This window comes from Periplaneta americana, chromosome 13 (genome assembly GCF_040183065.1).
Source record: "Periplaneta americana isolate PAMFEO1 chromosome 13, P.americana_PAMFEO1_priV1, whole genome shotgun sequence".
NCBI classification, from domain to species: Eukaryota; Metazoa; Arthropoda; class Insecta; order Blattodea; family Blattidae; genus Periplaneta; species Periplaneta americana.
Window position 1 is genome coordinate 102,479,578 of NC_091129.1, and position 25,682 is coordinate 102,505,259.

Below are 25,682 nucleotides of genomic sequence, written 5' to 3' on the forward strand. Positions count from 1 at the left end.
TACAATCACAAAGCTTGAGTTGTGAGGGTGCTAGGAACAACAGACTGTGCTGGTACTATTTCGCATTGTCTGTAATGAGGCGATAGTAGCGATCCTAGTGGTCAGCAACTATCTATGGATGCATATTTACTACGTATTGAGCTTCGTGACTGTATATACTAGACTCTGGTACAACCTCGAGCGCTCGCGACCGACCGAGTGAACGACTCAACGGATCGGTTATAAATTCTCGACTGCATGCGCTTGAGAGAATCATTTTCCGACTGCCTTCTCCACAGTAGAAAGACCAGTCGGTGAGCTTCGGTCGGTCGTTTTCATGAGAATGCAGAGGTTTGTTATTGTTACGACGAGCTGGGAGTTTTTTTTTTTCTATTTAATTAGATACCTAAGTTATTCTTAACACATTAGATAGAGCATACTGTGAATTGAAAAGAACAAGCCTTGACTGGTAAGACATATCCAAGTTTATGACCAGACTATTTTAAAATTTGTACTGTAGGAGTCTAGGATATTAACTTTCAGCGAAGCAAGCTACGTTTAAATTCTTTTACAATTGTCTGAGTATTATAATTAAAACAATTCTACCTCCTCGTATATAAATCATATAATGAAGAAATAAAAATGGTAACTTACGGATATTTTTCGCACCTGGAATTAAAAATCAGCATTCATTAATAAATTATATATAATATTTCATCAAAATGTATTAATTCTAAGATACTGACACAAAAGTTTGACATTATAAAATGAATAATAATAAACATAGGACATAATTTTCAGTATTAACTTAAGTTAAAAGCAAAAACTATCTTCTTAAATAATTTCATTTCATCTATTCAAAGAAAGGAGAGCACAATATGGACTAATGATTAATTGAAATAAAACAAAACATGAAATTCACTAAGAATACTAAGAGTATAGAAGATGTAAATGTTAACGGAATACAAATAAAACATATTGCCTCTTTTAATTACCTTGGTTATACAGTATGGTGACTTGGAACAAGCACCATAGGAATTTCAATGCTAACATTTATATTTTGTTATATTAGCTAATTATTACAGAAAAAAAATGCCGTTCAAGTTTTTTGTAGAGAAAAAAATTCTGCATCCAATCATACTCTTAGAAACAATTTTTGGCTGGGGATAAAAAAAATCTAAAAAAATATACAAAATACTCCCTCCACAGAAACTACACTAATTTTTAATGCATGCTAATCATAATTGACCACGAATTAGTAAAAACAATTGAATGCAAAGATATTGTTGTTTATGATTCATTTGTTAATCTGAGAAAATATATTCCATGAAAGAAAAAGTTCATTTTTTTTTATTAAGAATAACATTTATTCGACTTTCACTAACTAGTGGCTGCCAAAAGACAAAGTGTACAATACAAGAGAGAAATGTATGAACAAGCATTTCTCATTATGAACTTCAATTTGGTTGATTGTCAGTAGTCTCTGATCTTATTGTGGGGTCAATTATATACTCTGTAGATGATTTGTCAGGTGAAATAGCGATCATATCTATTCTTCTGCAAGACCCATCTTGTGAATTCCCATTTACTTCTTCATACACAAGGTATTGTTTTTCTCTTAAGGCTATATGTACGTCAACGACCACAAAATATATTCTCAGAAAATGCAGGGTCTAAATTTCTAAAATTTTATATGGAAATGAACTCACAATTGGACAAAAATTACAAGGTACCAAAACAAGACTTATTAGAGCTTAAATATCTGATAAAGGTATAAAAAAGGTTACCAAAAATATTTTTAAGAATTCACTTTTTCCTTTAAATTAAATTTTCCAAAATTTTTAAATTTTCACACATATTATTTCATAACTCCACAACCATTAGAGATAGAATTCTGAAAATTTGTACACTGATTTAACATGCATTTATGCAAAAGGTAGACTACAATAATGTCCCTTTCTTTGAAAATAGAAAAATTAGGTCACAAAACATTATGTAAATTTTAATTTATTTTATATAGGACAAATAAAAAATTAATTGTATTAAAATAAACAACTCTACATGTCTGAGAGTAGTCTGCTTTTCATAAATAATTGTTTATTACATGCAGGAAAAATATTAAAGATGTCAGAGAGACCATAACAATGTTATGGTTACCAAGTGATGTAACTGTAGAATTTTTTTTGTTTTTTTTTCATACTCTGATAAAACTGATTTGAAAAATATTATTAGTAACCTTTTTTATACTTTTATAAGATAATTAAGTTCTAATAAGTCTTGTTTCGGTACTTTGTAATTTTTGTCCAATTGTGAGTTCGTTTTCTTATAAAATTTTAGAAATTTAGAGCCTGCATTTTCTGATAATATTTGTGGTCGTTCACGTACATATACCCTTAAGGCGTCAGCAAATTGATCTTATATTGTGATGGCGGGTATTTCTCAATGTCTTACTAAAAGGGCAAACCCCTTAAGACGTGCGCAATAGATTCAATCTCGTGGCAGCACCTACAATGGTTTCCGTCTTGAGATCGCCCTGATAAAGCGCTTAGAATATACATGAGCTGTTATACTGGAAACAGGGCACATAGAGAATGCAACAAGACATCAAACATGCAGCTAGCAAATTTCAGACGAGAATTTTATAATAGGCTTGGTTACCTTTTAGCAGCAAATGGAGGTCTATTTGAACATTTATTGTAATTTACTAATTTATAATGAAACAATGTAAACATTTATATTTTCATTGTTAATCTGTGAAAAATGAATTCACATTGATGTCACATTCGTTTTCCCTTTAAATTTTATCATAACTGGTTGGATCTTTGATCTTTTGTTTTGAATACAAATATCAGTTTTCCATGATCTATTGTAATTAAGTTTTCATTCTAGATGGTTATAATTAGGCTACTTTTTAATTTTAAATAATTCCAAACTCATTCATAATCAAAATATTTGTTTAATAAAACAAGTGTATTCAGAATTTTTTTCTCTACAAAAAAACTTTAATCATATTTCCTTCTATAATAATTAGGGGAGCTAATATAACAAGATATAAATTTTGCATTGAAATCCCTATGGTGCGTGTTCCAAGTTACCACTCGGTATAGTAAATGAAAAAAGCACAATAAATATGAACTAAAACATTAATAGTATTGAAGTTATGAATATTCAGATTTTGCAAAAGTTGAATTTGATTCATATATAATTCCTCAAGATGAAATAAACCCTAATATATATCGACTATCAGACGTTGATAATCGAGCAATATTACCTATAACAGAATAGTCCTAGGAAATAAAGAATATTATGCAAATCTCTCATTGTTTAAAAGCAAATTTTCCGAACAAGCAAAGATCATAATTTAAACATCAGTCATAAGAACAGTACCAACCTGTATTCGCGAAACCTGGGCCATAAAATAATAATTTATAAAACAAAAAGTAATGATTTTAAATGAGAATTTTAAGAAAAAGAGTATACGTATGTATGTATGTATGTATGTATGTATGTATGTATGTATGTATGTATGTATGTATGTATGTATGTATGTATGTATGTATGTATGTATGTATGTATGTATGTATAGACAAAAGAACCAAAAGACTCAAAACAAATAGTGAACTTAATAGAATCATACATAATACTATATATAATGTAGCTATCATATGTCATAAATTTCTCCCATGTAGTAGTGGACCTCACATTTCAAACATAATAAAACATCAAAAATTTTGTTAAATACCTTAGAATAAAGTGGTTCGGTCATTTCAAGGGGAAAACAATGACATTATTTAATGTAGGTAATCAACGTCATTTTAAGGTCAACTTGATTTTAACTCAAACATTTTTCATCAGGTTCTGACTTTACGCATAAAAACAAACAAATTTGTCTGAACCAATTTTATCAAATCCTTATTTTTATAAAATATTTAACAAAATTGAAAAATATTAGCACACAGCAATACTTCGAAACATTGTATCTTAAGCAGATTTCCCTTGTTTAACTTCCACATGAACATTCGTTTTAACGATTAATAGTTCCACGACCGTGATAGGACTAAGTTATGAGTTAGCACTTATTGAAATAAGTGGACAATAGAATGAAATACAAACAAAAGATATCTGATTTCTATGTTTACAATATGTTTTAGATTTTTCAGTATCTCATTTTCTATCCTGTTTCCTATAATGACAAACTAAACACTACTATCATATAGAATTACTATAATACACTTTTCCTAGAAAAACTAGGCTTGAACAAGTGTGTTTTAAAAAGAAAAGAGTTTTTGTCCTAAGAAAGTAATGAAGATAATAAAATCTTAAAAATCTATTGACCCGGCATATTTAAAAGTTATTTCATTTCAGTTTCATTGAAATATAAAAATTTCGGTTTATGAAAAATATAAATACTTCCAAGGTAGAATACTTTCCCAAATATATATAGTTTAATGTTATAGAATATTGTCCCATTTGATCCTGAAACACTTACAGCAACTGATTGTTTAACACAAGAATATCATAATAGTGTAATAGATACATTAAGGAGTTACTAATACATTACCTATGAGGGTTATATCAACTGTAAAAGAAATAAATATATTAGTCTCCGTTCAAAACTTGAAGATTTTATGAAGACAACATAATACCACAGTCTAGTATATACAGTCCCGGAGCTCAATATGTAGGGAATATACATCCGTAGATAGTTGCTAACCACTAGGATCGCTACTATCGCCTCATCACAGACAATGCGAAATACTACCGGCACAGTCCATTGTTCCTAGTAATTTCATTACCTCAAGCTTCGTGACTGTATATATTAGACTGTGATAATACTATATTTCAAACGCAGATATTAATAAAATATATTGTAATCACACAGCACACAAAATTTTTATTCTGGGACAAAAGTCTAGTTTTTTTACGTTTTTAGTGAACACTTCAAATATAAATAAATTCATAAGTTTATAGCCTAATTAAAATTTCATTAAACTGTATTTGAAACTGATTCTTTTTCGTTTCCCAAATAAATAATTAAGTATGCATTTTGATGTATTTAACCAATTAATTCTTCCAACTTTACCGTTAACAGTGGCAGTAGGTTTCAATATAGTTTATTTATTCACAAATTTAATGTGAAACATACAACAGCTGTGAAAATGTTATCGTTTTCATTCATATTATTTTCATACAATTCAAAGAAAACAAATGCCTGCTATTAAAATTATGTTCGACATAGCTTCAAATGAAACATTTTTACTCTGTCAGGTTGCTTCATGAGACTTCGTTTACTTTATCATACCACGTGGTAAGGTTTTAAATTTTTATTATTTTTTTTTATTTATATACGCATATTGTGTATATCGGTATATCAAACTGCTATCTCTAGCAGCTATTTCTTTTACAATGTCAATTTTTTATTTTCCACCTTTGCTTATCTTAATGTATTTGGATTTATATTAACGTTTTCGATACTCAGTGTGTATCATCTTCAGATATGTATGTCAATATGTGTTGTGAAGACCTAGCCTCTTATTGTGTAGTGGGTTATTCACGTGCGTGTGACCTATCATGATTTCTTAATTTAGCTAAAATTACTATAAATGTACTTGATGCAGTGTGTGGTTGCTTGTTATGATTCTGTTAAAATTCTTTCTTTTGAAAGCACACATAGGTAAATAGGAAATTATGTTAAAACCAATATTATGACACATAAATATAAACAAGTAAAATATACACTATAAAACACTGTAAACACTATGGCACTTTTATCATATTTATGATTGGCTGTGTTAGCCTGTTATGTCGTAAAATTGGGTTGTTATTACTGTTCTTGGTTAAAACACTGTCTTTCTGACGCACTTTCACTGATTATCTGTAGTATGATATTGTATGTTGTTGGAGTTTTTTGTAGGCTTATTGTTTTTTAAATTTTGTTGTTCATGTTGACTACTGTGAAAATCATTGATGCTGTAACTGTATGTAAGTACTTAGGCGTATATGATACAAGATATTTTTGTTGAGTCCGTATATCTAGTTCAGCCGTGCGTGTCTGCAACAATTTACATTGTATTAATAGATTGAATTAAGACGATTTTGTTTTATTGTTAAGTTGAAATTTATCTCGCGTAAAACTGATGCATGGAAAATACTTACAATTATAGCTTATGTCGGAGTGTTCCTGTGTGGTGCATGGCTGAGACTAGAATGGCGGGCTCAATTACAGTATTTTCTTAATGTACGTCAGAAAGACAGTGTTTTAACCAAGAACAGTAATAACAACCCAATTTTACGACATAACAGGCTAACACAGCCAATCATAAATATGATAAAAGTGCCATAGTGTTTACAGTGTTTTATAGTGTTTTATAGTGTATATTTTACTTGTTTATATTTATGTGTCATAATATTGGTTTTAACATAATTTCCTATTTACCTATGTGTGCTTTCAAAAGAAAGAATTTTAACAGAATCATAACAAGCAACCACACACTGCATCAAGTACATTTATAGTAATTTTAGCTAAATTAAGAAATCATGATAGGTCACACGCACGTGAATAACCCACTACACAATAAGAGGCTAGGTCCTCACAACACATATTGACATACATATCTGAAGATGATACACACTGAGTATCGAAAACGTTAATATAAATCCAAAAACATTAAGATAAGCAAAGGTGGAAAATAAAAAATTGACATTGTAAAACATTAAGCTTATCGGCATCTCCAAAATAAAGCTATTTCTTTGTTTTATATCTACTCATAAACAATTTTTCCCTTGAAATTATTCAAATCTGTTTTACAAGAAGCTTTATCTGAAAGACTAGATTTGCATAATATATACGTCACTGTGTACGTTAACAGAAAACCACAATTCCAAGTCACACAGAGTTTGTGTGCACTCGATGTGGGTCTCTGGCGTTTCGTCAGCCCACGCAAGTTGTGTGAATATAAAGGGAAAAGTTGAGATAGTGTCGGGTGGAGTTCCCGGGTAGCTCAGTTGGCAGAGCGCTGGTATGTTCAACCAGAGATCCCAGGATCGATATCCGTCCCCGGAACAATTTTTCCCTTGAAATTATTCAAATCTGCTTTACAGGAAGCTTTACCTGAAAAACTAGATTTGCATAATATATACGTCACTGTGTACGTTAACAGAAAACCACAATTCCAAGTCACACAGAGTTTGTGTGCACTCGATGTGGGTCTCTGGCGTTTCGTCAGCCCACGCGAGTTGTGTGGATATAAAGGGAAAAGTTGAGACGGTGTCGGGTGGAGTTCCCGGGTAGCTCAGTTGGCAGAGCGCTGGTACGTTCAACCAGAGGTCCTGGGATCGATACCCGGCCCCGGAACAATTTTTCCCTTGAAATTATTCAAATCTGCTTTACAGGAAGCTTTACCTGAAAGACTAGATTTGCTGAGTATTTCTTACAGATGGATTAAAACATTGGTTAGTTATACTCTCCTGAGTCCTAAGACATGTGTTGTTTTATTTTTAAAGTTCAATATAATTCTACACTTCAAAAAAAAGTCACTGACATGAGAAAAATGCTGAAAAAATTCTGCAGGTTATAGGTGTATTATACTAGACAGATGTAAGTTCCTACACGGTTAAAGGGATAAACCAACTTAGATGTGCAAGTTCTTACACAGGTTAAAGTTCCTATAAATGGTAATGTGTAAGTTTCTACATAGCCAGAAGAAAGTAAAACCTGCAGGGTAAATTTTCGTTGAACAAGTTGGTTAGAGAAAACAGATTTCAATAACAAGAAACAACTGGACAACAAGAAACAATAAATCAGTTAAATCACCGTTAGTCTGAGACAACAGTTTTCCAAAACAATACACAGTGATCTGATCATCAGAATCTAGCAAGGCAACACAGCGGTCATCATGGATATACGATTTATAAGTGAAAAAAATAAACAACTACTTTTAGTGAACAATTTTAAATCATTTCGACATCATAATAACCAAGTCTAATATGTATACGTGACGCTTGTATAGAAAACATGTCGAGATAAATTTATACGAAGGTGAAACATTAAAAATATGTGAGTTTAACTATAACCACAATGAAGAAACACAATCAACCGACAAATAGTAAATAATGCATGCAAACGAAACCTGTGGAAAATTTATGTGAACGGCCTTCAAAAATCTTACGTTTAGCAAATACGAAAATGAAAATGAAATTACAAAGGTGGACATTGCACGCATTAAACATAGTGTACAAATTGAAATTCAGCCCAGGCAAGACAAACACTGACAAAATAAACTGAAATACATTAAAAAATTTATAAATACTTCACAGAGGACAGAATACCCCGATTTCATTATATAAAAGCAGTTTCATATAAGAACAGAATTCCTCATTGAAAGGCGACGTTGACAGAAGTGGACGAATACAAATGTATGAAATCACATCATGAAAAAAAAAATTGTAACTACACCAAACAGATTATTTTGTCCGCAGTCCCCAGCCTGCATAAAGTGCTGATTTTTTTTTGTCGTGAAGGAACTTGCACATATCCTTTTAGGTCAATTCTGTTCTATGTTGGAATTTACACATCCAAGAAGGGTTATATACTGACTGTGTAGGAACTTACAAACTCCTATTATAGGCCTACTATACTTCGGTTCTCTGCACATACATCTCATATAATCATGTATCAAGTATGGTATAGTATACTGCAGTTTTTTCTGTCGTTATTGCTTTGTAGCTTTATCTATGTATCTTCTTGAATTGTCTTCAATACTTACATGAAATGATATAGGCTATATTAGGATGGGCAGCATTAAATTCCTGGTCGAATTTCGCATGAAACAATAGTCCGGTCTCCTGTATTACCAAAGTCAGATTCACAACACACAACAAGAGCCGTTCAGGGAAGAATCAGGGGCATATTTTGCGGGCTACCGGGGCTACCGGCGGTAGCCCAAGGAAATTACAAAAGAAAAAGTTTATAATATAACATAATGTAATAATTTTGTATTATTAGTTTTACCATAGTAATTAAAATTAAAGTAATTGTTAGATATATTTTGTGTAATAATAGGGTCAGCGGTAGCCCAAACCCTTTAACCAGTATACGCCACTGGGAAGAATGCAGCTCCACACCTGAGAGCCGATACGACTGTTCAGGGAAGAATACCTCTCCACACTCGGAAGCCAATACGACTGTTCAGGGAAGAATACCGCTCCACACCCGGGAGCCGATACGACTATTCAGGGAAGAATACCGCTCCACACCCGGAAGCCGATACGACTGTTCAGGGAATAATACCGCTCCACACCCGGGAGCCGATACGACTGTCCAGGGAAGAATACCTCTCCACACCCGGGAGCCGATACTACTCTTCAGGGAAGAATACATCTCCACACCCGGGAGAAGATACGATTGTTCAGGGAGAACACCGCTCCACACCCGGAAGCTGATACGACTGTTCAGACAAGAATACCGCTCCACACCTGGGAGCCGATACGACTGTCCAGGGAAGAATACCTCTCCACACCCGGGAGTCGATACAATTGTTCAGGGAAAAATACCGCTCCACACCCGGGAGTCGATATGACTGTTCAGGGAAGAATACCTCTCCACACCCGGGAGCCAATACTTCTGTTCTGGGAAGTATTCCTCTCCACACCCAGGAGCTGTTACGACTGTTCAGGGAGTATATCTCTCCGTACCCGGGAGTCGATACGACTGTTCAGGTAAGAACAACATTTCAGACTAGAGAGCCAATAGGACTACTCCAGAATAGACACAATATTCGGTTTTGGGAATCCGAGAATCCTCGTGTGGTTGTTTGTGAAATGGAAAGAGACAGTCGAAGGTAAATATGCGGTGTGTCATTATGTATGATCGGTTCATTGGATCATTTCCTTTGTAAGAGGCTACTATTAATGCAAACATTTATATTCACATGTTACAACAGTCTTTACTTACACAAGTGAAACACTCAAACACCATTCTGCAGCAAGATGGTGCACCTTGCCATTGGGCACAATGTGAATGTTTGAATCTGCATTTCAACGGTAGGTGGATTGGTCGTGCTGGACCTATACCCTTGCCCAACGTTACACCATTAGATTTCATTTTGTGGGGTTATGTGAAGAATAAGTGTACACAAACCAAGTGTCAAACATTGAAGAATTGAAGAGTGATCGGAGTTGCAGTACAGAGCATCACTCTCGGTCAGTGGCAGTTCCTCGGGGGAGGGAAGGGAGGAACGTCCTCCTCACATTTTCTTCTTTTGAAAGTAAATACCAAATAAAATATGTGCCTTGAAATTCGAGGAAGATTCGATCATTTTTAAGCTCACAGCTATAAGAAAAACTCGGTTGATCGAGTTTTAAACGACGCGCGCTCATGTGCTGTAGAAAACTGTGAGAAAGATGCGAGATTGTCTGTGTAGAGGAAAGGCACTCCATTCCTCCTCTACTGCAGTTAACACACATGGACAACAGCGCACTAGCGGCCAGAGAAGGAAACAAAGTTTTAAAGCAAGTAATAACTTCTACTCAGCAGATATCCCTACACAACCATATATTCACACGTTTCAATATGCCGACGACACCGCATTTTTATCAACCGCAGAAAACCTACCATTTGCAATCAATAGACTACAAAACTTCTTAAATAATTATGAAACATGGACCTACAGATGGAAAATTAAAATCAATCCCCTTAAAAGCTCTGCAATCATTTTTCTAAAACGACAAGCCCAACCCAGGACCCGACTCAAATTATTCAATACATACATCAACTGGACCCCAAAAATAAGATATCTGGGAATAACTACGGATAAAACACTAATTTGGAACCAACATGTCACTCAGTTAACAGGAAAAACCATGGGTAGATTTCTTCAATTATATCCACTATTTAAAACTCCAGCATTAAAACATAAAACTAAATTACATGTCTATAAAGCCTTAATTCGAAGTATGATAACATACGCAGCACCAGCTTGGGCATATGCTAGCAAATCCGTCATGAACAAGATACAAGTTATCCAAAACAAAATATTGAGAACCATTCACGGCAGTGGATGGGGAACAAGTACACGACAACTTCATGATGACCTCCGAATAGAATATCTCTCCGAATATATACAAAAAATCACAAATAAACTCTATCACAAGGCAGCACTCAACAACAACAAACTAATAAATTCTCTTGGCAGATATGATATAAACAGGAAATACAAACATCGCCGACCCAAACAACTAATCGCATAAACTCAATCCATCGAAATGACATCCACAAGATTTATACTATACTCATTCAGAGCCACCTACCATAGTTGAAACAAATTTATATTCCGTTGGACGCATTCGTGTCGACGGAATTTAGATACCATGCGGATACCAAAGATTATAATATGCTACATAATTGAAGAGGAAGGGTTGATATCAACTGAAACTCTAACCAATAAACAAGATAGACGACTTGTGAACTTGTGAACGGTTAGGGAGGAGATCCTCCTCTGAATCAACGCATGGGCGGGAAATGGAAACCGATTGGTCGTGCAGCAAGCTCTCTACTGCTGCCATCTAACGATCTTGCATTCAACCAGACTATAACACAACTAGGAGGAGGCAACTCTTCGATCGACACTGCTGGTGAAAGGATGTGTTTTTTGACGCTAATTCTTACGAGCAAGTCATTGAAGAAAACTTAGTGAATTAGAATTATTTTCGTGTTGTGTTATTTAGTTCTACTGTTGTGTGTAATATATATATATATATAGAATTAAACTACTAGTGATTATAAAACATAAAACTTGTGTTGGCAGAATATCAGCACATCACCACCACAAGTGGAAACCCGATAGCGGGTTCTCACAACATGGCCAATTCGACTCAACGTGTTAACATGGAACACGAATCTACTACACAATCATCTGATTCTGTCGACGGCACAGCCTCTACACCCGTACGAGTCTACAGACGACCAAAGGAAAACCTGAGCATCATTGAAAGTCAACCAGGAGTATTCACTATCGTGACTGCGAGTAAAACATCGCCAACAACAACACTAACAAACAGCACCAAAACTGTAAGTACAAATATCACATCAACAGTGACACCGACAATAAACAATTCTTCAGCTTCCTCTTCAAAGAGAGAACCTAAACAAACGGAAACCACAAAGAAACAAAAATTAAACCAAGAGGCAAACGAACACTGGCAGTCAAATATACACCCAAGTATACCATTAAGTAATTCATTTTCTCCTCTCGAACAAGAAATGGACCAAGAACACACTTATGAACCCATGGATGACAACAATAAGCAATCCACTACCCCAGATAATACGACTAAAAGAATTAGAATGCCACCAATAGTTGTAAAAAAATTACCAGATGGAAATTTCTTTGAACAAAACAGGACAATACAAAGTAGGCTGAGTCAACCCATAAAAATTAGTTACACATCTGACGGCATAAAATACTACACTTCGTGCAGAGCTGACTATGACAAACTCTATAATATCTTACAAAATGAAAAACCTCAATTCTATTCCCATGAACCACGGGAAAACAAACTCCTACAAGTAGTACTAAAACGACTCCCCGCATCTGTTGAATCAGCTGTTGTAAAGGAAGAATTAGAAAAACTAGGCTATGCAATAGAACATGTGCGATAAATGACGATGCCATATCATACACCAGACGGATCCACTCAGCGACGCCCAATTCCAATCTGGGTGATAACACTCCCAAACACTGAATTTTCTAGAAGCATTTATCAATTACACGACATCAACAACCACTTAGTAACTATTGAAGCCTACCGACCAACTCCTCACGTAACACAATGTCACAAATGTCAGGGGTTTGGACACACATCAAAACGTTGCAATTTACAAACTCATTGCGTAAAATGTGGAAACGATCATTTATTTGTAGACTGCCCCTCGAAAGGAATCCAATACCCAGCTAAATGCGCCAACTGCCAAGGAACACATACTGCCAGTTACGGACAGTGCCCAATTCAACAAGAACAACGAGACTTGCTTCGACAGAAACTGAGAAACAAACAAACCATAAACTCCACAGCAAACAAACATCTACCAATACCAACACAAGACGATTTTCCTACATTGCGACAACCAAGACCGAGAAATTTATCAGCTTTCGAAAACACTTTCGGTTCATCTTCAGCACATTCACAACCTGTTCCTGAATCTCTTGCCGATTCATTAAAAGATATTATTGCTCTTCTCCGAGGAATAAACATAAAGGGAATTATTCGTACAATTAATATAATAATACAACGCCTCAAAACGACACCAGACCCTTTGTCTAAAATAATGGTTCTACTAGATGGATTTACTCTATTCACAAATATGAACTCCACTGTCGATGGACCTTAAACCAATGGTAGGACACAAAAACCTGTTATTACTAAATTTTAATGCAAATGGAGTCAAAAACCAAATCTACGAACTACAACAAATATTAAACAAATATGACATAGATATAGCATGCATCACTGAAACACACTTACAACCAAATACGAAATTTAAAATTTGCAACTATAAAATCCATCGTACAGACAGACTTCAGAGAAATGGTGGAGGAACCGCTATAATTATAAAATCCAATATACCTCATAGACGAGCAATATTACCACAATTCAACATATTAGAAGCCACTGGAGTTTACATCAATTTCGATAATACTGAATTATTAGTGACATCTGTTTACCATCCACCGTATGTGCAAATGAACGAACTTGATATGACCTCATTAGTTTCTGTCCATAACAATTTCGTCTGCTGTGGTGATTTTAACGCAAAGAACACAGCCTGGAATTCCCGTATCACTACGCCAAAAGGTCAATTTCTATTGGACCATTCTATAAAATATCATTATGCGATTGCAGGCCCATTAATGCCAACCCGATATCCTTGGTCACAAATACATAAACCAGATGTTCTAGACATCTGTTTATATAAAACCAATACTATCCCAACCAATCAGCAATGTCTCACAGCGTTGGATTCCGATCATATTCCAATCCTAATTACAATAAACAAACCGATCACAAAATATGAAATGAAAAATATAATAGCAAAGACGACAAATTGGGACGAATATACAAAACAACTCCACGAGTCAATACCAGTAAATCTCCGTATTTCTGAACCATCGGATATAGATACAGCACTACAATTATTTACTGACACTATTATTGAAACCTACAACTCTGTCACTACTACATCACCAATACCTTCATCCCTCAACGAATTTCCAGACCTGAAACCACTCCTTACAGCCAAAGCTAAAGCAAGGAAAAGATGGCAGGAATTCCGGGATCCACAAGCCAAGAGAGCATTTTACAGATACCAAAGGGCCATACGAAGAAAACATCAAACATACAAAATAAACGCCTTCGCCACAAAAATAGAAAATTCTCCACCAATTAAAAAAGATTTCTGGAAATTAACAAAAAGACTATTAGGTAAAACAAATACTTCACATAACACACCTATACAAAATACCAATCACCAAATGATATATGATCCTCGAAAACAAGCCGAAATTCTTGCAGATTCGTTCCAACATCGTTTTGAACCACATGAAGAGCCATCCCAACCTAAATTCACAGAGGAAGTCACGCAAATTGTGAAGAGCATACTACAACAACCTACAAGACACACTATACCAGTCACCACCCCACGAGAAGTACATAACATAATCCGCAAAATCCCACTTCAGAAAACAGCTGGTCCGGACAACATTCCTCCACAAGCATTGAAGAAATTACCCCGACGCTCCATAATACACCTAACGAAGCTCTACAATGCCTGTTTCAAATTCATTTACTTCCCACAAGCATGGAAAGCAGCCATAATTATTGCAATCCACAAGCCAGGAAAGGACCCCACACTTCCTACAAGCTACAGACCTATCAGTTTACTTGACTTCCTAGGAAAGATACTGGAAAAACTTCTGCTATCACGACTACGTCCAATCTTAACTGCTCCAGATGTTATTCAAAACGAACAATTTGGATTCAAATCTGAACATAGCACTCGGGAACCATTGGCCAGGCTAACGCACTTCATACAGACAGGATTCTTATCTCAACAACATACCGTTGCTACATTTTTAGATATAGAGCAGGCATTCGATACTATCTGGCATGATGGACTTCTGTGTAAGTTACAAAAACTCTCAATCCCTGATGTATACATTCACCTAATAGCAAACTTTCTGGAAGGAAGAACATTTCAAGTCCGTTATCTCAAACAAACTTCCACTTCCAAACCAATTCATGCAGGAGTACCTCAAGGTTCCATATTAAGTCCAATTCTATATTTAGCTTACGTTCAAGATATCCCCTCGCACTCAAAATGCCAACATGCTCTCTATGCAGATGATACAGTTATATATACGAAGCACTTCAATATACAGTATGCCCGCAAACATATGCAAGAAGCTCTAGATAAAATAACGCAATGGTCAACGAGATGGCGGCTTAAAATAAATAACACCAAATCAGAGGTAGTCATATTCACAAGACGTTTCCCCCGTATAAATGAGCCACTTCATATTCAAAACCAAGCCATCCCCTTTAGTTCAACAGCAAAATATCTTGGAGTCCTCCTTGACAAGAGACTAACGTTCAAACACCATATTCATTCCGTGAGAAATAGAGCTTTTCAACGATTCATGTTCCTATATCCCATCTTCAAGAGCTCAATACCAACAAAAACCAAATTACAACTGTACATATCCGTCATCAGATCACTCATGATGTATGCATGTGAAGCATGGTCTCACGCCCACCCCCGCCATCTTCGAAGACTCGACGGTATCCAACGTGCAGTATGCAGAACCATCACTGGAGCAGATTACCACATCCGGAATACCCAATTGTACAGAGACCTCAACATCAGTTTATTTAGTGACTACGTTCGAACGTTACGGAAAAATTATCTGGAAAAGCTACATTGTCACATCAACCCTCTCATGATGCAAGAATTAACTCAGTGATCACCCTCCACCTGCTACACTCAGCTCACCTATCTCCATCATTGATGAAGATAAAAGGAAGATGAAAACGTCAATGTAACATAATCATATTTCCCTACACGACTGCGAAAGGCAAGGGTCCATAAGAGACCTGGAACTTATTGAAACAGGCATATAAAGTGCCACCAATTTAAAAAAAAAAAAAAGGAGGAGGCACAATAAAACAGTTTTAACGCAACGCTATGAAAGACATCATATAAATTTCTTTTTTGAATTATAAATCAAAAATTTTATTCATTGCACTTTATATAGGCTACTATTCATGGTTTGAAACTTTCGTGGATATTTGAAAGTTAAAGTCGTGTTTATATAAAACAAAGAGGAAGTAGTTCTACCCTAGATCATATATGTAACAGATATGTCGGGCTTATAGGCTTTGAGGTTAACAACTTTTGTCAGGTTTATTACGCTGCCATCTAGTTATTACATAAGGAGTCACGTCATAATTCCCATTTGAATTGCATTAGCGACTGTGCTGCCATCTCATGTTCATTTACTGCGGACGGGTGGCGATCCTGGCGGTTGTTCTCTTCAAAGTGCTGCCGATTTTAACGTAGCGAGGAGTTATCTGTTACATATATGATCTAGGGTTCTACGTTAGTATCGCAGATCTTTTTGGCCCCTGAAATTCACTTCCGTTCATTGTGTAATAGACAGGGCAACAGCCAAGTTGTCAGTTTTGTACAAATATATTTGAAATTGAAAGTAAGTAGGTACTCCAAACTACATTATTTTTAACATAAAAAATTGGGCACCGGCAACTTTGAACAATAATGGTAGTATGACTTTACAAGAACTGATATTTTTCAAAAGCATTTGATACTGAACTTGTACAATGTACATGTGGCAACACAGACCACGTGGGTAGGTGCAGTGTTCTCGTTTTCCTCAGATTATTTCCCATTCCCATTTCCGTGGTTCCGATCACGTGTTAGTTGCTATAGTCTCTTCCAACACGAGTGATGCTGTAGTGTGCTCGAAAAATTCTGCGAGGTGAATTTCCTTGTAATTGTTAATTTGTGCAATTATTCAACAATGAATGGAAGTGAAAACATTATATTTTATGGAAAATTTAGGAAACTCAGTTTACAAGAACAGATTATTGCTATACAGAAGGGAAGACCAACCCCAACACTTCTTGGTCTTACATGTGTGCATGTTGGCTAATTTGTAGCATGTTCCATTCAAGAAGGTGTCATTTCGTCCTGTTACCTTCTTTCCTCCTCTTAAGAAATACGCAGGAGCCGCCACTGCTCTCGGTATACTACGAAACGCAAAGAGAGAATTTCTCTACCGTCTAACAACACTACGAGCAATTAGAGGAGTCCACTGTGAAGAAAACACAAAGTAATGAAACCTTATGAAGTAATAATTGCAACGTAGAAAACCGCAAGTTGCCACCTTTAATACTTTTTGCGTTATTAATGACTGCGCTAAAATGGAGAATTAGCACCGTAGCTTTGAACCGTGCCGTTACGTTTACCACCAAATTTAACTAAATACACAATGTCGCCAACATAAGAACATGACGTTGGTGTGTGGCGTAGTCAGAAGGAGAAATTTGTTTCTCTCTCTCTCTCTCTCTCTCTACCGATATATAAACTACGTCTTTGCTCTCTACCTCCTTCGTTCTGAACATTACTGAGAGACAGCACCACTGTTAGCGACAAGGTGTATTTGAGTAAATATTTCGAGTAGATTTTTTGGCTTCGATGAGAGGCTCGGGACTGAAACAGTTTTGCTGTAGCGCATGCGTGGACCTCTCATGCAGTGGGAGCGTGATCCTTGCTTGAATTTATTTTCGCGTGTACATTGCAGATCAAATGAAAAAGATCCCTTCTTGCTCCGGTTACACACCTTGCATATACGAAAGTTAGGTTTGGTTAGTTTAGGTTTTTATTAATCAAGTCCGCGCATGAGCAGGCAGGCAAGAATTGTACCTTTCTGTTATTTCCTTCTGGAAACGTTTCACTATGTCTTGCAAAGTGTCCATTTTGTCTCGAACTAAAATATCTGTCTCATTTTCTTTTGATTCATCACGGCCGAATTGGTTTATCTATTTGGTATCAACGTTTCTAGTTGGTCATGGCCTTTGTGACAGTTTTTGTTTCGTAATATTGATAAACAATAATATAATGAAAGCGGTGAATATTTTCATGGTCCCTAAAATTTCCTTTTCGGAAAAGGCTAGGTATTTTTCTCTATGCCACAAATAAAACGGCAACGCGGTTATAATTACGTACTTAACGCTTTGGCGAACATTAACCGGAAATTTACTTTCGTTCATTTGAATGATATTCCGTGAAACAAACCTTTTTTCCTCTTCATTTCGTTGTGATAAACTACTTTAAGATCTTACTACATCTGCATTTTCTTTTAATGCATTCAAAACACCGCCGTTGTACTACATAAACCTCGTACTTGACTAATGGAGTGATTTATTTAAGAATATAGTCACGAATTTCACTACCACCATTTCGATTGTTTTTGTTTGACACGGCTCGGTACGGCCCGGTGACTAGTGGCCAGCGAGTAACGTCGACTACCGACATTGCTCTACCGTGCGTATTATCCATTTGTTCCATGACTGAAATCCGTCAGAGTTTAGGAACATCCAGTACGGTATTTAAAATTTGGTTTATTAGGTCGATTGGAAAACACGAGAAATAAACTACTTTTTATACTTACATTGCATTGAACGTAATACTTCTTCAACTGGAAATGAAAAAATAAAGGTTTAAATCGATTAATTTCATTGCATAGAAGATTAATAAAAATTTGTCTGATTAAAAATATGGATTATCCGACAAATTTAATTTATACAGATTTTAACTATTGAATAAATTCATAAATATCGTTTACTAACTTACTACCACAGAAGTCAAATAAAACATAAATCTAATCGACATGAATATCGTACTCGAAGACAAAAGTATACTTTCCCATTAATTGAGCCTAAATGTCATACAAGTGCAGCTCTTAAACATGGTGCTAGTTTCGGACTAAAATTTCGCATCATTTTCCAAATTTAAAATATTTCAAAATTGAACCTTTTAAAACAGAAATTTATACAATTATTCATGATATATAATATTAACAAATGGTGTATTTTTCCTTTTATTTCTGTCGACTATTTCATGTTTTATTGAATGTCATTGGCTTCTGTCTGATTGTCAATTTATATTAAATGTGTTTTTTTCTCTCTTTTTCTCTTGTGTATTAGTTGTCGGTCTCAATGAAGTTAATTACTGTATTTAGTAAACTGTCTTTGTAAATTTTATGTTGTATTATTGGCTAAGACCACACCGTACACGAGCCTGGCTCTTACGGTAGTGCTAGAAACATTTTTTGTTGTATACTTTTGAATTGTACTCACTTTGCATAATAGCTTAATAAATAAAATTAAAAAATAAATAAATATAATTTAAGAATATAAACTAATACACCACTTTGACAATTCTTGGATCTCTCGTCTTTTTGGAAACTGTCGATCACATCGCTGAACAAAAAATAATTTATTTGCAATATTTCATCGATCGTTTAAAACTAATACATCCTCATATTTCTTATTATCTTCTTAAAAATTGTTTTCTAATCCCTAAGATGACTTACTTTATACGTACTACTCCTTTATGGCTTCTTTCATCTTTCCTACATAAAGCTGATGCTCTTTTTCGATCCAGTTTGGAAATGATCCTAAATATATGTTTTACCGATACTAGTCGGATTCAAACCTCTCTCCCATTTAAATTTTGTGGTGTGGGCATTCGGAAACTTTCTGACGTTTGTATACCTGCTTTTCTTTCTTCTGCCTTCGGGGTTTTCCGTTGCATCAAATCGCTCTTTCCTTTATACAGTGATGCAGCTGAAATCTGTCATGTGCGTGATGCTCTGACTGGTTGGTATACTTCCTCACAAACCACTCATCTTCCTGCCCATCTTGAATTTCAAAAGCACTGGGACGTTATTTTTCACACAAAAAAAAATAGATAAACTCCTTTCTTCTTTCAAATCCGAACAAGACATTGCACATATCCTAGCTCTTCAAGAGAGTGAGTCTGGAGCTTGGTTACACGCATTACCATCTCCTCACATCGGCACTCTAATAGATAGTACATCCTTCAAAATCGCAATGGCTTTACGCCTTGGTTGTTAACTCTGCGAGCCACACCAATGTATTTGCGGAGGAATTGCTGATATTTACGGCCATCATGCACTCAGTTGTGCGAGAAGCAAGGGTCGCATTCCCAGACATAATCACTCAATGATATCATTAAAACATCTCTGACTTCTTGTGGCATCCCGTCTCTTTTGGAACCACCAGGTATTAGTCGCGCGGATGGTAAACGACCCGATGGTCTCACCTTAATTCCATGGTCTAGAGGAAAATCTTTAATTTGGGACTCCACTTGCGTTGACACTCTAGCTCCATCTCACTTACCGAATACCTCCAGACGCGCAGCATCTGCTGCTGAATTAGCCGTGAAGAAAAAAGTGAATAAATATGCTCATCTTTTAGACAATTTATCTTCATCCCCTTTGCTGTGGAGACCTTCGGTCCTTGGAGTCATGACGCTAAAGTTTTGGTATCTCAAATCGGCCAAATTTTGATCTCCATTATTGGTGATCGTCATTGCACTACTTATTTGCGTCAACGCTTATGTATTGCTGCTATTCAACGCGGAAATGCAATGAGCGTTTTAGGTACTCCTCCCGAATCCAGCTCTTTGGACGAACTCTTTCTCCTGTAAAATTGTATTAAGTATTCTGTGTGTAAATATTTGTATTTAGTTTTATATATGTGTATTACAATGTATATTAGTTTATATAACTCCATCATATACACCACAGTTTTATCTTCCGACATACACTTACTTTACATTAAATAATTACTTTCTATGTACTGTGCACATTTATATTCAGCTCCTGTAGTAATACACAATCTAAAGTAAAACTAAACGAAGATCTCAACATGAAGAACTGGTAAAAATAGTGCAGTACACTCAGAAAGAAGACATACTAAGTAGGTACGTATTCTTGTTTCTTACTTCTAATATTACAAAATGTCATAGGGGTTTTCTCCGGGTACTCCGGTTTCCCTGCGACATCACAACAATGTTTTATCATTTTATATAGACCTACCTATTATTGACAAATGAATACTGGTAAATAAATAAATTATTAATTACGAGTGTAATGTAGACCCATCACTTTTGATGTAGGCCTACTCTGGGTAGTCTGTGACGAACTAAGCGTTCTACACTTCTTTGTACTAGAGTTGAGGCAACTGAGAAGGCGTTCGGAGTGGCCAAAATATGTATAAGCACTTGTTTTGACATCATTAACATAGTGGAAGAAAAAAGTTTAACTTTTTTTATCTGTCCCATGAGAAGTTTGCTTATTAGCTGTTGATTACTCTAAGTATGACATCAAACAAACTCTGTTTCCTTCACTAACAATTCTTTGCACAGTTCGCAAACCCACACCACATGCTTCTGCAGTCGTTTCTTGCGCGTTGGCAACGTTGCAGCCAGTACCACATCTATGAGCCACGCTCGTAGTATCAGTGCGAATAACGGCAAGTTAAGCGCCCTTACATTGCTAAAAAAAAAGTATCACAAAATGTTCCGCGGTAAGCTATCCGTAGCGCAACTACGTGATTCTGGTTCAGATTGAGTATGGGCATTTCTTATTCCTTGACCTGGATTAATAAGTATCTGCTTCTATAAATTAGTGTCTATCATGCTCTAAATATTTACAGTTATCCAAATAATATGAACCGCTTCTTTGAGACCAAGATTAATTCGAGGCCGGATATACAGGGTGATTCAAAACCTCTGCGACAAACTCTGAGGGGTGACAGATCTAACAGTAAGGAACCCTTTTTGTTAAACAACTTATGTCTTTTGACGCGTCGCGTCGTTTCGAAGTTACTGTTGAAAATGTTTTCGCGCGGACGTACATCATTGTATGCGAATCTGTGCACCCCTGTTTGTTTGTTGAGATGTTTGTAAGAGACGAGAAGGGCTGTTGTTGTTTGTTTACGTTTAATGTGCAATTCGTTTTCCTTTCAGTTCAGTGTAATCATCAACTGAGTATGGATGTCTACGCGGTCTTCCACCAATGCGCCGGGGGCGAAGAGACCCATCGCCTCGAAGGCGCTGATAAAGTCGAGCAAACATTGTGTGGTGAGGGTGATTTCTGTTGTTGATACATGTGGAGAACTCTGCTTCCGTTTCCACGAGCCTCCCCATAACATATTATTTTTTTTATTTTAGTAGGTTATTTTACGACGCTTTATCAACATCTTAGGATATTTAGCGTCTGAATGAGATGAAGTTGATAATGCCGGTGAAATGAGTCCGGGGTCCAGCACCGAAAGTTACCCAGCATTTGCTCATATTGGGTTGAGGGAAAACCCCAGAAAAAACCTCAACCAGGTAACTTGCCCCGACCGGGAATCGAACCCGGGCCACCAGGTTTCGCAGCCAGACCCGCTGACCGTTACTCCACAGGTGTGGACCATAACATATTACCATTTCGGCTAACTCGGGAAAAGTGTAGACATCCATTCTCAATTGATGATTAGACTGAACTGAAAGGAAAAGGTATTGAACATTAAACGTAATAAACAACAACAACCCTTCTCGTCTCTTACAAACATCTCAACAAACAGGGGTGCACATATTCGCATACATTGATATACGCCCGCGCTAAAACATTTCGACGGTAACTTCGACGCGTCAAAAGACATACAGTGAGTAACAAAAATATTCGGACATCCGAAGCTTTTCTTATTTTTTCCCTAAAAGTATCCCATTTCATATAAACATTTTCAACACAACAATTCCAATTAACTTAATCTTCTTCTAATTATTAAAACATAAAGGAAAACATTTCATTTCTAATACTAACAAAAATATTCGGACACTTTTTGAAAACAAAGAATACTATTTCCGCTCGTTATTATTAGAACATTGTAGAACCACCCTTCTGTTTAATGACCTCTTTCAGTCGGTGTGGCATGCTATGTACTAATTTTTTTGTTATGTCTATTGGAATTTTCACCCATTCTTCTTGAAGTCTTGCTGTTAGCTCTTTTTTAGAAGAAATAGGCCTTGATCCAACCCTCCTGTCAAGTTCTTCCCATAAATGTTCAATAGGGTTCAAATCCGGCGATTGTGGAGGAGGATGAAGCACTTTAGGGCATTTGTAGAGCATAAATTCTTGTACAATATAGGAGTTATGCTTGGGATCGTTGTTCTGGTAAAACATAAATTCCTTTTCAATTCCAAGCTTTTCTGCACTCTTCACTAAATTATGTTGCAGGAGGTGTAGATAGTCTTCCTTCTTCATGAGATTCTCGATGAACAGCAATTCACCAACCCCAGAAGCTGACATGCACCCCCATATCATCACATTTCCTCTACCATATTTAACAGCAGCTCGCAAATTCTTGGTTTTCATTTCCTCCTTAGGCTTTCTCCTGACCATTTGTCTACCATCGCTGCCAAAAACATTGAATTTGCTCTCATAAATAAAAGAGCCTTTTCCCACCAATCTTCGCCTTTATTTTTATATTCTTTAGCAGACTGAAGTCGTTTACGTCTGTTCCTTTCACAAACATAAGGCTTTTTTCGTGCTATTCTTCCGTTGTAGCCCCGTTTATGTATTGCCCTCTTAATTGTTTGGGCATACACTTTTTTACCCCTAGCCGATTGAATTTCAGAAGCTAACTTCGGGGCACTTATACGAGGGTTCTTTTTAATCTGTCTGATAATAAGAGATTCTTCTCTGTCTGTGAGGACTTTTCGGCGACCTGTTTGCTTTCTCAGCTCTATTCTGTCCTCGTTTTTATATCTGAGAATTGTGTCAGACACTGTACTTCTCTTCATCTGAAGTAAATCTGCAATGTTTCGAATGGTTTTCCCTTTTTCGTGATGGAATATCACTATTTTTGTTACGCAGCAAACTGTATATTTGTTTATTTTTATATAAATATATTAACATACCATTTCATTAGCAAGCTCTTTTTATGCCCATGTTATGCAAATTGGTTTATTTGACGTAACCGCAAGCGTAATTTCTGCGTTTTTGCAAACATGTTTAGTAACATACACATAAACATTTGGAATATTAAGTGTCCGAATAATTCTGTTATTCACTGTAGGTTGTTTAACAAAAAGGGTTCCTTGTTATTAGAACTATCACCCCTCAGAGTTTGTCGCAGAGGTTTTGAATCACTCTGTATATCTTATTCCTTAGGTCACCGTTCACCGTAATTCAGTTTTTCAGCAATATTATTTTGTAGAAGAAACTCTTGCCAAATATGCCATTACATAATGCATATATTCTCTCTAATTGAGGTTCTGGCCGATATCTAGGTATATCTAGGCCTATTATGAGGCGGTACATCTCACTTGACGATATGTGTCGGAGGAAGAACAATTTGTATACATCTGAATTCTGACTAGTGTAATATGTAGCTAATCGGCGTTGTATGCACTAGAGGGTGAAAGGAACTGGCCAACCTACCTCATTATCTCCTGGCCTAGTTGCTTCATAAGTGTTGCCTTGTTGGTATCACTTGTGAGGTTCAGATATGTCTTCGGACAGTTGACTGAACCACAACAACATGTTTGAAGAAGTGGATATTCACAAATTTGTTTCTAAGAACATTTAGGAGGGAGAGATTGGCATCAATGGCCGGGATAACCAATATATGAACAGAGAATGATCATCACAATAGTAGAAATCTCCCACACTCTCCTACAACTCGCACCCTATTTTAACTAGAAGTAACTTTGACTGTTTTATGATTATTACATTGGTAAGAATACATAACTAAAGGTTTACCTGTGTGTCTAAAGTGGGAATAGATATCTGAAAGAGAGATAGTTAAGTTACCATTATTTTAAACTGAAAGTCAAAATATATCATAAACAAAAAAAAAAGTCAGCATAGGCTATAAGCCTTTTTTTTTAACCTTTACCTTCAGATGTGTTTTCACTTTTATGTAGTTTTATTGAAAATGTTATTTTTTATATATATTTTCAACACTGTTAATTATATATAACAGGTATAATTCAAAATAAGTTGGTATGGAAGTACATTCAAGTTTACCTGAAAAGTTTCCGTGAACAATATCTGAAAGAGACAAGAATTTATCATTATATATTGGAAATGAATATTAAAACTTCATAAACATTAATTTAGAAACATTACTTATATTTATGTGTTAGATATGTTTTTATTTTTTATATAATAGTGGTCAGAGCTTCTGGCTATAGTTCATAAGGTCCCGGGTTCGATTCCCGGTTAGAGCACATGAATTTTTCCTTAAAGGGGATTATTCCTGTGTTCGTCCATGATCTGGAATTTATTTAGGTTAAGTTTAGGTTTAAGACCTCTCCTGGCACCACATTATCATAGTCATCCTATCATATCATCGGGATAATGTAACTCCGCCTTCCAGGCGCCCCAGCCTCAGAAGTGGGTTACAACTAAGCCACGGCCAGGAGAGAAGACCAGAAATGTCGAAAGACAACCTGATGGCACTGGAGGGGGAAAAAAGATTATATAATATGAATAAAATTGCTACATTTAGAATGAACTAACAATAGCTACCTATTTTGTACGTAAACAAGG

The 25,682-nt window shown here is 35.8% G+C and overlaps 1 protein-coding gene across 1 annotated transcript in view; it reads right to left on the minus strand.

The window, feature by feature from the left end:
* The window catches only part of LOC138712179 (uncharacterized), a 98,026-nt gene that overhangs the window by 37,191 nt on the left and 35,153 nt on the right, over nucleotides 1-25,682 (minus strand). The window contains exons 10-14 of the mRNA XM_069843674.1: nucleotides 25,158-25,181; nucleotides 24,891-24,917; nucleotides 18,723-18,749; nucleotides 4,541-4,558; nucleotides 634-648 (exon numbers count right to left, since the gene is read on the minus strand). Of these exons, the coding sequence (XP_069699775.1) occupies nucleotides 634-648; nucleotides 4,541-4,558; nucleotides 18,723-18,749; nucleotides 24,891-24,917; nucleotides 25,158-25,181 (111 nt within the window). The remainder of the gene's footprint in view (nucleotides 1-633; nucleotides 649-4,540; nucleotides 4,559-18,722; nucleotides 18,750-24,890; nucleotides 24,918-25,157; nucleotides 25,182-25,682) is intronic.